Raw genomic sequence first — 14,423 nt, 5'->3', positions numbered from 1 at the left:
AGGCTTAAGACCGTGTCCCCCACGGTATTTTGTGGGGAGTGCTGCGGTAGCTTATGTCCAAATCCTGTTAGTGGTGTTTCTGGACAGGATCTCAATACTTGTCATGGAGAAAAGTGTGTCTAGTTTGGCAGGCTCAAGGTTTCACATTAGCCATTTGCAGATGATGGAGCTCTGTTGGTGTCTTTAAGCTATGACCTTCAGCGAGCACTGGAGCAGTTTGCAGCAGAGCTTTAAGCAGCGGGATGACAGTCAGCACTTCTACGTCTGAGGCCGTGGCGGTCAGCTGGGAAAAGCCCAACTGCTCCTTCCTGCTGAGTTAAGTCTCTAACTCAGTTAGTAATGCATGCATTCTGGTGGTAGGATGGTGTGGACAGTGGATAGATGGATTGGGGTCAGTAATGCTGCAACGTGGGCTTCACTGCATGTTCTGATTTTAACCCGTGGCAATGAGAGACGGATTATGACTGAGGGAACGAGATCCTGGCTCGCAGCTGAAATGAGGTTCCTCTGTAGGGGGGTTGGGCTCAGGCTTGGAGATCTGGTGAGAACGTCGTGATCCTGGAGCAGCTCTGAGTAGATCACTGCTAATCCACATTGAACAGAATCAGAGGACGTGGTTCAGGATTGCTATGGGGTGCCGCTTTGTGAAGGTTTTTCTTTCCTTTCCTCTTGGCAGGAGAGCTCAGGGGTAGACCCAGAACATTCTGGAGGGACTGCATATCTTTTCAGACCTGGGAACTCTGTGGGATCCCCCAGGAAGGGGGGGGGGGGCAAAAGGTGCCTCCAGGACCTTTAACCTTTGAGACGCAATCCTGGATAAGCATAAAACAATGAAGAAATGGGTTTCAATGTATTTGGTTTTTGTTCAACGAGACAAATATGTTTAAGCCTAGCATATACAGTAAATGGTACATTTTACTATATCATTTTATAGTCTACTTTGACTGTCAAACAAAAGGGACCTTGAAAATGTCTAGGCAGTCCAGCTAACCATAAAAAAGTATAATACAGTGAAATAAGTTAACACATATGGAATATAGACGAATAGAAATATTTTGTTATACAACATAAATTGTACAAATGGGCAGTAGGGGCGTTTATTGGCTTAGTGGGATTCATTTGACAGGAAGCAGAGAGAGAGACAGAGAGAGAGAGAGAGAGAGAGAGAGAGAGAGAAATATGCACCTGAAAAATGAAGAGCCCAAGACTTTAAAAACATCATGAAAAAGTCAAATACCATAATATCGTTTGTGTCTCAGTATTTCTTGATACTTGAGCCCCTGTTTTTCCTTTTTTTTTATAGGTGGTCACCTATTTTCAGCCGCCATGCTTTCTCTGGACGAGCCGCTGGACCTGAAGCTTCCCTCTAGACGAACAGGTGTTCCTGTGAAATTCGGAAAGAGGTCCTGTCCGTCATCGATATGCGCTCCTCTCCACGCCACACGACCACGCCTGCAGTGTACGACCTTCCCATCACCCCCCTCCTCACCAGGTACGAGTCAGCCAGGACAACCGAAAACCCCTCAGCTCTGCAGCTTTAGGAATAGTCCTGCACACTGGGTCACCTCAGGCGCCCACGCAGCATTGATGAGGTCTTGTGTCACAGTGAGGCCTTCACTTATAGCCTGGTGTTGTAATAAGTTGAATCTCTGTTCTCACTTTTCCAGTAACCTAATATTGTAAATCTAATAGATGTTTGCCCTCCTCTGTGCTCAAACAGAGGCAGATTGTCAGCAAATCTGGAAGCGTTGGCTCTAACAAGTTGAGCGTGACAGTGAAATGAGGTGACCCAAAGAAAGCTGCAGCTGATGCAAACAGAATCATATGTTTGTCTCCAAACCAGGCTTTCCGCTAACTTACTTAGAGATGTCCAAATTACACGTGGGGCAGAGCTGGAAGCTGAATCAGAACATGCTTTTTGCTCAGTCAGAAAAAAATAAACAATGTTATTGTTAATTAGGAAGCAGCACAAAAGTGTTTTTTTTATTCTCTTCAAATTGCAGCTGTAATACATGTGAACACAATGTGAGACTAAACAATAAATAAACTTTTGCCACCTTTAAGTGATTTGTATGAATATTTCTATAGCTTTTTATTTCACTGACACATAAAATCATGTGGCTGGTTAAACAATGATGCAAGGTTATAGTTTGAATTACTGTTAATATGACTTGGACAGACCTATAGCAAAGATTATATATATATATCTTGATTTTAGGTTATTTATTTCCAATAGTATCATTATGCAACTTTTCTTAATTATGCATTTAAGCATATTTTGCAGTAGTACTCAATATTTTTTAAACGATGCGATGAATTTGTTTTGCGTGTTGAGAAACTTCTATTTTATTATCCATGACTTCCTCTTACTGTTGTAGCTTGCAAGTCTTCAAAATGGGAAAGACAAGACGACAGACAATTAAAGTATAGCGGATGTGTGTTCAGAAGTCAAGAAATATCTTCAAGCACATATCCACCAAAATGTAACAATATAAAGTTTAAAACGACTGGAGCTGATGAAGGAGTCTCTATAACAGCTGATTTTAAGGATTTTGTGCACGTCTTTAACGGGGAGACCGGTGGAGGGTGATGTGCACCGAAACATGACATTAGATTTTCTTTTGGGTATATCCAACATAAGAAGTATAATCATGTGATTTTATTAAACGTATTTTATTTAAGCAAGTAAATCTAGAAATACAAGCTCAACCTCTCTATTTTTTTCTTGCGCACTAGTTGTGCTGTTTTATTTGGTGTTCTTAAAACACACAAACCATTTCTAACCCCAGTTCATTATGATGATAATGTTTTGTTTCACTGCTCCGGCTAGAAAAACAAAAAAAAAACCTAAAACATATCTTACATATTAGAACAACCTTCTGATTCTATTACTTCTTATATATTGCTTTTAGAAGTACAGATATACATAGTTAAAGCTCTTTATTATTAAAGTATTAAAAAAGTAACCTGCAAGCCCCCTTATATGGTTTTTGAGCCTAGTCACTATTATTTTCAAATACATTTTATTTTAACTGAAAAAACAGCATTATTTCATTGCAACACAAAGAGAAAATTTTACACCCCCCCCCCCCCAAATTATATCAAAATTAAATATTCCTTTTTCAAAACAAAAAATATCTGTCCCTCCCCACATTGTGGTCAGGTGCTTCTTGTTTGCTTAAGTAATTCACTACATGTGCTTCCAAGCTGGAAAACAGATGGAACCATAAATAGTTTAAAAAAAAAAAAAAAAGTCTACGCAATCCACAGCGTAATTAACGGAAAGGATCTCTCCTTCATAGCTTCAGGATAAATATGTGGGAAATCATACATTTAGGAAATATTGTGAAATAAGTATTCCCAGAAGTCTACTTATATCAAGCATGGAAATGGAAAATATTATCAGGATTACAGCAATAAACCTGAGCAGGTCTACTTGCTGCTCTGAGCCCAAGAGAATGGAAGTGACTCAAAGCAGCTTTAAGACCAAATTCTGACGTGTTCAATAGAACAGTGTTAACCCCTTCTAGATGCCTGCTAATGCCTGTTGATGTTTGTTCGTCAGATACCAAGAATTGGAAGCACTTTGCCGCTGTCTTGTGGTCAGGGTTATGCAAAATTATGCCTAAATTTACTAAAACGCATTGTAAATAGTGGGCGTTTTTTGACATACCATAAAAGCCATACGGGCAGCATTAGAAAGAGGTGCACACAAACTCCAGATAAAATGACATAACATGTCTTTCAGTTGCATCCTGAACACATTTTCTAATGCTTTTATGCATTTCCCAGGGTTCAAACAAGATCTGCTACCGCTACTAAAAACCTACATTTAACTCAAGTTTCATGTGCTACATTCAAATTAACAATCTCTTTAGCATCGGCTCAACAGTAAAAACACTAGTGTTTTTTTTATATAACTGGAAATTAATTCAGGGAAATAGGCCTGTGACTAAATGCTGTATTGAATAAAATACCAAGGTTTACAATAAATGAATTACTGGTGTGCAAAATAGTCTTCAAAGATTCTTTGCCATTATTAACTTTGGCTTGGTGGGATATTGATTGTCTGAAATTGTAGATACAGATTAAATGGTATTGAATGAATTTACTGCACTAAACACAGTTACTTAGTCTGAAAAAAAAAATCTGAAAAGTTTAAAGCAATACTATATTACTAAAAAAAATCTGTTGCAGTAAGAATAAAAAAAAAAAAGTCCTTCATGTAAAAAACAAACAGAATTTAATGTCAGAAACACTTGTATGGATACATTGAAACAAAAACCAAAGGACAGCAATGCAACAAATAACCACTTGGTGTAATAAGAGCTACAATGTGATGATACAGCAACATACTTACTGTGTTGTCTAAAATAAACAAAATGTAACACATTCCTCTTTTTAAACTCTGAACTTTCCGATCTAGAGTCCCAATCTTCTCAGGAGCGACCCGGGTCCTGCTTCACCCCTCCAGCCATGGACCTCAGCATGTTCCCGTCTTCTCAGCATGCCCCCTCCCTCTCTCCGTCTCCCTCCTCCCCGTCCTCCCCCTGCCCCCCGTCGCCCCTGGAGTCCCCTCACAGCAGCAGCAGCAGCCCTCCGCCTCACCTCTTTTCTCGGGTAAGACGCGCTGCGCAGCAGGAGCAGCTGTAACATCACGCAGTCAGATCAGATGGGCAGTGCAGCAGTGAATGTGTGTTTGTTTTTGAAATAATTTTGATTGTTGACTCGAAAGACCGAATTTCCAATCCTCTGTGTGTTTTATCAGGTTCAAAAGAAGTCAATGGGGCAAAAACCTTTTATTTTGGCAAATTCAATACGCTTTGATTTTTAATACCTGCAGCGGCTGGGCCCAAATCTAATTCCTGGCATGCTTCATTAAGATAAATTAAGATTAATTGTAAAATCTGATTTATAAGAATGCAACACTCAATCTCCAATTATCAACAAGAAAATTAAATGATTCATCAGACTTCAAAGTGAGACATTATTAGATTTTTCAGAGATGTTTTTGTCTTTTCTGAGTGAGCAGTGTGAATTCCCCATGCAGTTAAAAGAACGCCAATTCTCAGATTCGGTTTAAAAAGCATAAATGTGACCAATCTGTCTTTTTTTTTAATATGGGTTAGGTATTTTTCTGTTTAAAAAAATATTAATAATAATGAAAGAGTTTTTCCTAAATTGTTTTTCTTTTTTTTTTTTGCAATGGCATCAAAACAATGGTAAGCTCTCTCAGCAGTGTCAGATATCAAATCAAACACCAGGGGGCAGCAGACTCCACAAAAGGTTGAAGTCTGATTGTAATAATGAATATGTCACTTGTTTGCACAAGGACGAAAATAATATAATATAATATATAACATATACATGGATAATATACATGCATTTTTTATTAAATTTTTCTATATATCTTTGTAGTTCAGGTATAGCATTTTTAAAGTGAATTTTAAAGAGAATTTTTGTAACTCGTCCTTTTTTGTGGGAAATTCCTTGTACATACCGGGGTTACTTAAAACAAATCCCTGTTTCAAACAACTGCTTATGGTTTTTTAAAGCGTCTTAAAAGTGCAAAAGAGCAGATTATGGCTAGAAACCTCTCTTTTTTTTCGTAGAAACGTTCTTTTTTAACACGCTGTGGAGACCGTTTTAGACAGTCATGGTCTGAACTCTCAGAACTGTCTCTACATTATCTTTATCTGTGTTAGGAAGGGTCTTGGCATCACAGCGCTGAAGGTGGAGCCTCTCCGCCTGGATTTCCGTTTTACCTCCCGATGAGAAGCCTCCAGAGGGGCTACACCTTTCCTTCCTCTGTGTTCCTCGGTCAGCCCAGAGAGAAAACGGTTTCCCCCGAGCCCCCACATGATGGTCAGCTGATTTGTCGGTGGAAGAAGGTATACTTCATAAATCAAGCTTTCACACTTGGTTTGATATGCTGTGCAAAATGTGATCAAAATTATCTTTGAATTCTAAACCACACTAAAGACTATGTAGTCTATTTTTTTAACCTGAGTATGGTCTATTAACAATAACTGTGTAATACTCTGGAATTAATTCTTACTTTTATTTTGGCCTTTCTGATAAGATCATTCTCTTTTGCTCCAGAACTAACTTTATATTAGATTTGCTTGTTTTTTTTCATTGATCTAAATTGTGTGTAACTCTGTCTTTGCCACTGTTGCGCCTGAATTTCCCCATTGTGGGACAATAAAGAAATCTAATATCTTATCTTAGTCTTTGATCCAATTCCATTTAATTGCAATTTGTGAAAATAACTGCAACTGTATCTCTAGCCACTAGGTGGTGTTCTGAGCATATGATGATAATTATAATACTAAAAACAAATGCCAGTCAAATAAAAAAAAAGAAAAACAAAGACTGTGTACTGAACACTAAATATTAAAGTTCAATAAATAAACAACTTCTGTAAATATTGCAATTCAACCTGTACTGCAGGTTAAGTGTTGGGGACACTTACGACAAACTTAACATCGGCTTAATTGCAACACAATTTTTGCTAACGGTGAAACATTGCTTACTTCTTCTACTTTAAAAGCTTTCTTTTCCTGCAGCATTTTTGAAAACTGAGCTCTATGTTTGTCCGATGAATTCATGCATATACTAAATTAATATCTGTCTTATTATCTTAACATTGACGCAGGTTAAATAAATAAAATCATCCTATATCAAATGTGATCTATATTTAATGAAAATGAACCACTGTGGGGCAAGTTGTAGCAGTGTTACAACTAAGTCTCTCAAGTGGTAGTCATTATGCGTGCTACACCATTCCAGACCTTAGTTTTTCACTGCATGAATGACCAAAAACCAAAAGGAAATAGTAGAATGTGTAAAAAGTAAATGACTAAATAAAGGAATATTCAGCATCAATAAGAATTAAAGAATACAATCTTGAATATTAAAAAAAATGTGTATAAAAAAAACAAGAATGTATGTAAATAGAGTTGTCTAACAATGATTACACATGGATGACCGGATTTGAACATGATTGAGTTTAAGTTTTGTGATTTGAAATTCAAATATTTAATTATTAAGCTGTGATTATACAATCAGATAGAAGGCCGTGGGTCAAAAACAGTACATATGTAGCTAAAACCCTTCTGTGTGCCATGGTTGCCAAGGGTTGGTCATAAGGGACTTCCTGGTGAAATAATGTTCAAATGAAAAAACTATTATTGCTTCATAAAGCCAGTGAATATGCAGTATCCTATAGAGCTTTAAATAGTGTGCATCTGTAGTACTAGATAGATTTCCAAAAGATTTATTATGTTCAGATACAGTAGTTTAGCAAGTATAACCCTGTTATTAAAATAGCATCGCAAGATTATTTTTTTCGTCTTTTTAATTCATATAAAATACATGAACATGGGACGTTTTCTATGGTAATGATATAGGAAAGTAAGTAATTGAATAAACCTCCTAGAAAAAAAGAGACCTATCCAAAAGAAGGCTGTATGTATTCAGGGAAATGTACTTTTTTTTCCATTTTTCCCCACATGTTTTCAAACTTGCATTGCTGGAGTTTCATTGAGAAAGGGACTCTTATCATAAATGATATCATACCATTCATCTATACTTGGGATGTCAGGTTTAAGCCATTTCGTTGTAAATGCTTTTCTTCCAACTCAACTCGGTATTTCAAATAAATATTTACTTTTAACAAGAAATTGTTCCCAGTTAAACATATTGTTGGTTCCAAATATAGTCACTACATCTGTAAGAACCTTCTGCCAGAGTATTTATTTTTGGACAGGCCCATATTAGGTGGTAAAGATTTGCTTCCAGGGAACGACATGACCTCCAACAACTTGAAAAACCTGTATGGAGTCTTTGTTGCACTGGTGTAATAAAATACCTAATAAGACATTTCCACTCAAATGCTCTCCAAAAGTTTGAGGCTGATATTATCCACTGAAATCCACAGTAGTTCTTCCAGAGGTCTTCTGAAAGGCGGATGTTGCTTTCCCTGTCCCATTTTTGTTTTATGTAAGTGGTGTTTATTGTTTTATCTCTTGTTCTCTAAAGAGCCTAGACATCTCCTTATGTCTGGAGTCTCTCTTGTACGCAAGCTAATTAATATTTTCAATACACCATTTTAGATAAATGCATTTTGTTTTTTTTGGCATGGAGCTGTTTAAGTGATGGCGAACCTGAACAAATCTGAGGAAATCACTATTAGTGAGACCAGTGAGAGCAGTTTTATACAATATCTGAAAACTATTTAGTGTTGCCTGGTTAATAAAATTAGATGAGTTTAGACCCAAATTAACCCATCTCTTATAATTAGCATTAATGTCATTTGGGGGAAAATCCAAATCGTTACATCACCATTTCAGGATCTTTCATATCACTTTTATTTATAATATTTTACCATATTTTCAAAGACACTTTGATCCATTTATTTTGTGTTTCCATTAGTCTTTTGCTTAGTCTTTTGTCTCCTAATCTTGCTTGTATTGACATCATCCCAGATTTGTTCTCTTCAATTTCCTTCCATCTTGCTTTGTAATCTGGGGCACACCAAAAGAACAGGATCCTTAACTAGCCAGTGGTCCTTTAGACAGGGAAGTGCCAGTCCACTGTTGGTGGAAGGAAAATTAAATAGCAGTGTAGCTTCATTTATATAAAAGAGGTTGGTCAGGATCGCTCAGTCAACACTTTGTTGATCTCTGCAGAGATTAGAAACAAAGATAAACAGTTCCTCCAGTCTGAGTTTCATGATTTGGCGCTATATAAATAAATTGAATTGAATTGAATTGTTCCGCTGCTAACACACACAGTACAAGGCCTTTGTTGGGCTGTAGTATAAAGCTTGGCACTGCACATTACTCCAGACATTTTGAATTGAGAAAGCTTCCTGGAGAGGAAGCGAAACGTCTTCAGCTACGGAAAACAAGTCCAGTTGATTTGTTTTTTACTTTTTTTGGAAAACACACAGCAGACATGTTAGTAATAAAGCTGAGAATAAACCAAATACCGGTGGAAAAAGAAGGCAAAATCTTTGCTTCTACGTAATCTCTCTGCTTCCTCAGCAGCTCGGGTGTGTAATCACGATCTACATTTATCCTCTTTCCCTGGAAATCAAACCCTTTTCTCTGTCAAGTTTTCCTGAGTGTTTCTTCTTTCATTTTTAAAGCTTAAGAATTTGACTTGGTGCTTTCCGTTGTTTTTTTTGGTTGAAAGCCTGGTTGTGCCCTCTCACTGTTTATAGCTGTGGAGGCAGGGAGCTCAAGTCCTTTGAGCAACAACTCTTTCACAAATGTCGTCATTGTTGCTGTGCCTTCCCCACTTCTCTCCTTCTCGACGTGATCTCCCACTCAGATCCATCATTTTTAGCTTCTGTTTGCAACTGGAGCTTCACCAACTCAGCCAGGATCTCCTCCGTAGATTGTATTTCAGTCGCAACTCTGTCTATGACCTGTTTCGCTTGTGCATCTTTGACAAGATTTGACTTGTATCGGGTTGTATGTAATATTTTCCTACTACGATGTTTACTTCATAAATCATTCAGTCAGAAAAATGAACTCACCAAATTGTATCAGCTTAAATTAGGTTAAACCGAGTGGGAATGAGCCGATATCCTCAAGGGAAAATGCTTTTGCTTGAGGTTTTAATCAGTTACTGTTGTGTGTCTATTCATGTAATATCATTCATTGGTTTCTGTTCTCTATTTCTCTCTCCTCTCAAGTGTCACCTGCTTTTCGACTCGCTGCAGGAGTTGGTAGATCACATTAACGACTTTCACGTCAAGCCCGAGAAGGATTCTGGGTATTGCTGCCAGTGGGAGGGCTGCGCTCGCAACGGGAGAGGCTTCAACGCCAGGTACCGTGCAAACACACAAGACGTGAAAAAGACGACCCGTTCATATCAGGGCGTCGCGTTAGAAATGAGATGGATGTGGACTAACCTCTATTTGTCTTTGAAAGCGTCATTCCACAGAAATAACATTTCTATTATTTGTAACAGAGTATTATTTGAATTACCAATCCAAAATACACAGAGCACACTGCTGCTCAGACTACTGTAATGTTCCAGCAGAGGTCATGTCCGGGTCAAGACTTATGATTTATATCTCCAAGTTAAACATGTTTGCAGGGTGCGTCGCAATGGGCACACCTAAAACATCCGCCGTGTTATAATAAAGCACATTTTATGGTTGTAACTTTGTTATTTGTGCCGTAGGTACAAAATGCTGATTCACATCCGCACTCATACCAACGAGAAACCGCACCACTGTCCCACCTGCAACAAGAGTTTTTCACGTCTGGAGAACCTGAAGATTCACACCCGCTCCCACACAGGTGATCCATCAATCCATCAATCAACTGTATATAGTTAGAACTTAGTTTAAAATCAGCTATGGTCTATGACTGCAAGGCACATAAAATGCCTGCAAACATGTCAAAATGTTTATAAACAAATAGCTGTACAGCCAAAATGAATAAAAGCCAAGAAAATAATACTTAAGCAAAGGTCACATATTACACTGTATTGGGTTCCTTTCCTTTATCCGTACATGAACTTTGATGGCATCCCATTTTAAAGACAAAGGCAATACGATAGCTTTGCCCCACCCTTTGCATTGACAGCAGCTTCAACTCTTCTGAGACTGATGTCTACAAGGTTTATAAAATTGTTTATGTTTAAACTTTTCCTACCATTCTAAGTGAGCTGCATTTGTGAGGTCAGACACTGATGTTGGACAAGAATGTCTGGCTGGCAGACTCTGCTCCAATTCATCCTAAACATGCTTTATGAAGTTGAGGTCTGGTACTTCTTCACTTATAATTTACTCATTCATGTCTTTATGGACCATCCCTGACCTGTTCCCGTACAGTAAGGGCATTAAGTTGTCCAACTGGTCTTGATATACTGAGACATTAAGAGGTGCTTTTACTGGAATCAAGGGGCAAAACAGCCCCGCACAACAATCCCCTCTGTGGCAAACTTACACCTCACACAATGCAGAAACGGGCAAACTCAGATCCGTCTGATGAATTGTCAGATGGGAAAGCATTATTTGTCTCCACTGGTCTAGAGTCGACTGGAGGTGCTTTACGACACTAGGTCCAACACTTTTGCACTTCGTATGTAAGGCCTGGATTCCACGAAACTGTGCATGCTGTTCTGTGGCCATCAGAGGTATTGACTTTACAGAAAGACCTTTGTGCACCATGCACTCGACTATCTGCTTACCAGCTGCGATTTAAAGGGTACACATTCAAATTTCCTGCATTCCTAGAGATTCCCAAGCACACAACAAAAAGTATGAAAGGGCTAAAAAAAAAAAGTGGATTTTGCATGATATGTCCCCTTTAATGTGCCTTACCACTTTGCAGTTGAAATGCTGCTGTTCCCACTCGATTCCACTTTGGTATAACACCCCTGACAGTTCACTTTGGATTACTTGGTAGCCAGCAAATTTCATAACCGGGTTCGTAGCATGAGTAGCGTCCAATCATGTTCCCGCACTGATAGTCTCTGAGCCCCTGAGAGCAACCCATTCTTGCACAAATGTGTGCAGAAGCAGTCAGTCGTTTGTCAGCATGAAAGTGACCCAAACACCTAAAATGAATAATAATTAATAAACTTTATGAACAGTAATTTGGAATTCTTGCCACAGATTCTCGCCTGGGTCTGGTGTTTGATTTGGCCATTCTAACAAATGAACGTGTATAGATTTACATCATACCTTTACGGCTTTTCAAGTATGTTTAAAGTGCTGCTTGAACATCACCCAGCATCCAAGTGTTTTGCATCTTCACACAAGCTTTCTTCCAGGATTGCCCTGCATTCAACTCTATTCATCTTCCCATTAACAGCCAGGGTCCAGGGTCCCCGTCTCTGATGTAGAATGGCATTGCTACCACCATGTTTCTTAGTGGCATGGTGTGTTGAGGGTTAAAACCCTGGGCAATCCCCCATTTACATCTCACGTCCAGTCTAGGGGAGTTGGAATGCAACATATAAAAAAGAGAAATGATCTCAGTCTGACCCAGTCAACAAAACAGGAATCTGTTAGAACCGTTTTGCAAAAGTGTGATAAATGAGTGTGAGATTTATTTACAAAGCACGTGGACATACGACAAAGAAAGGAAAGACAAACTTCCGTGTGATCTCAAGTAAAACAAACTATCTTCCCCAGTCAGTGTTTTAGAAACTGCATGTGAAATAAAACTAACCAAAGGAATCTCCCCACAAACAAAAACGGGAGAAAACTGTTTGAAGAATATGGTGGATGACCTCTACAGCTTTAGTGAGCTATCAGACTTGTTGTATTTTGAGATTTGTCAGTACTACACAACGTCACAAAACACTGGTTGGAGGACCTTGAAAGCAATGCTGCTGCCAAAGGCTGGCTCTGGATGATAGGATTCCTTTCCTTATCGAACAACCAGACGTTAACCGGGAACCAATTAGCAGCTGACAGTATTCAAACTAGATCCAGGGAATCAAAGTGCAAAGGGGCCAGCAGGAAGGCCCCCCAGAGATTTTCTATACAGAATAAATCTCAGCCATACCTGTAAGAAACAAGCAAAAAAACAATCTCTCAGTATTTTTCTAACATTTGTTTCTCTTCTTACGTCTAGGCGAGAAGCCCTACATTTGTCCCTACGAGGGCTGCAACAAACGCTACTCAAACTCCAGTGATCGCTTTAAGCACACTCGCACCCATTACGTGGACAAGCCTTACTGCTGCAAGATGGTGGGCTGCTTAAAACGCTACACAGATCCCAGCTCGCTGCGTAAGCACATCAAGGCTCACGGGCACTTCGTTGCCCAGGAGTCAGGTCCCTCTACCAGGCTGCAGCCGGGGATGGGGCTGGGATTCCCCGGGTTCCAGAGCGCTGCCGAGCTGTCCTCTGTAGGCGGGGGGCACGTCATCCTTCCAGGGACAACTGGAGCTCTCCTTGGGGGTCTCGGAACATCGTTGCCTTTCTCTGCACTCTGCCACTCCAGGGCTTTGGATCATCATGGAGCACCAATCTTCTCCATGAATGGAGGAGGGCGCTGCAGCATTGGGCCGCTCGGCCTCTCCGACTCTGCGCTGTTACACCTCAGACTCTCGGCTGCGTCCATGCTTGGGCTGGGAGCTCTGGGAGGGATAGCCCAGGTGACAGGAAAGGAGCCGGAGGAGGAGGAGGACGACGAAAACGGAGAAAAAAAAGAGGGCGAGGCTCTTAACCTGTCTGTAAGACTGGGAGCCGGACGGAAGGATCCTTTGTCATGGGTGGTCGTTCCCTCAAACACGTTTTTCCTTAAACCAACAGCTGTTAGTTAGGATGTGCAGCCACTGGGAAACTGTTTTTGCGTGCAGCTCACAGCGCTGGTGGAGCTCAGCAGAAAAATCGCATCAGACTCTAATGGAAACAAGTCATATCCCAGCATGGCTTGATTGCACAATTTGAAGATCTGTCACTATTGGATGAACTTAATTGCATACGGTGTTGTGCAAAAAAGTTTTAGGTAGGTCTGAAAAAAATGCTGTAAACCAAAAAATGCTTTCAATAATACAGGAGGCAGCTTAATAACAAATGCAGTAAATGAACAGAGGATGCATCTGTGTCCAGAGTTACCCCCCTTTGCCCTCAAAGCAGCAACAACTCCTCAAGGTACACTTGCACATGGTTTTAAGGGAACCTGACTAGTAAGTTGTTTCAACCACACTGCAAAAAGGGAACTAAAAATAAGTAAACATTTCTTGAAATGAGTGTATTTTTCCTTGATTTGAGCAGGTAGATGAGGGGTTTTTTTTCACTTAAAACAGGAACAATTCATCTCTAAAATAACATACAGGGTTCCCACGGGTCCTTGAAATCCTTGAAAGTTTGTGAATCTGAAAAAATAAATTCAAGGCCCTTGAAAGTTCTTGAACACCTTGTCCTTGAAATTTTTTTGTGGGGTTGAAAGTTCACACGGATGACAACTCGTGTCATTATTTTACTTCCACACGATCTTTTAAAATTATGTTGATTCCACAGACTTTTAATTTGCAAAAGTACGTTCGCTCTTCTTCGTTAGTTGGTAGGCTACGGTTTAGGCCTACGTGCGTCCAATAGGTTACATTCACGCAGCGTTGCCAACTCAGCGACTTTGTCGCTAGATTTAGCGACTTTTCAGAGTCAAAGTCCAAAACTAGCTTAATCAAAGATGAAAGTAAGTGAAACAAATTTATATAATTCTGAACATCTCAACGCTGCACTTTTTTCCATAAAATTCCATGAAGCGGTAGGCTAATGTAAATCTTATATGTAATGTAATATGGCATAGCCATGTAATGTGGATATAAATGTAGGCTATGAATATGATCAATATCAATGTAGGCTATAAATTAAGTCCACTTTCTTGCATTACTTCTGTCCCAACAACTTCTATGCCGTTTAGTCTTTTATTAAATTTGCATT

General features: G+C 39.4%; 1 protein-coding gene across 1 annotated transcript in view; it reads left to right on the top strand.

The window, feature by feature from the left end:
* Positions 1 to 13,749, top strand: part of LOC105939479 (zinc finger protein GLIS2) — a 36,126-nt gene extending 22,377 nt beyond the window's left edge. The window contains exons 2-7 of the mRNA XM_021307946.2: positions 1,304 to 1,492; positions 4,427 to 4,620; positions 5,706 to 5,891; positions 9,707 to 9,840; positions 10,201 to 10,319; positions 12,609 to 13,749. Of these exons, the coding sequence (XP_021163621.2) occupies positions 1,327 to 1,492; positions 4,427 to 4,620; positions 5,706 to 5,891; positions 9,707 to 9,840; positions 10,201 to 10,319; positions 12,609 to 13,300 (1,491 nt within the window). The 5' untranslated portion in view covers positions 1,304 to 1,326 and the 3' untranslated portion in view covers positions 13,301 to 13,749. The remainder of the gene's footprint in view (positions 1 to 1,303; positions 1,493 to 4,426; positions 4,621 to 5,705; positions 5,892 to 9,706; positions 9,841 to 10,200; positions 10,320 to 12,608) is intronic.
* Positions 13,750 to 14,423: the final 674 nt, after the last annotated feature.

This window comes from Fundulus heteroclitus, chromosome 5, assembly GCF_011125445.2.
Source record: "Fundulus heteroclitus isolate FHET01 chromosome 5, MU-UCD_Fhet_4.1, whole genome shotgun sequence".
NCBI classification, from domain to species: Eukaryota; Metazoa; Chordata; class Actinopteri; order Cyprinodontiformes; family Fundulidae; genus Fundulus; species Fundulus heteroclitus.
Note: the sequence above shows the minus strand (reverse complement) of the source record. Positions and strands in the feature narration are given on the sequence as shown.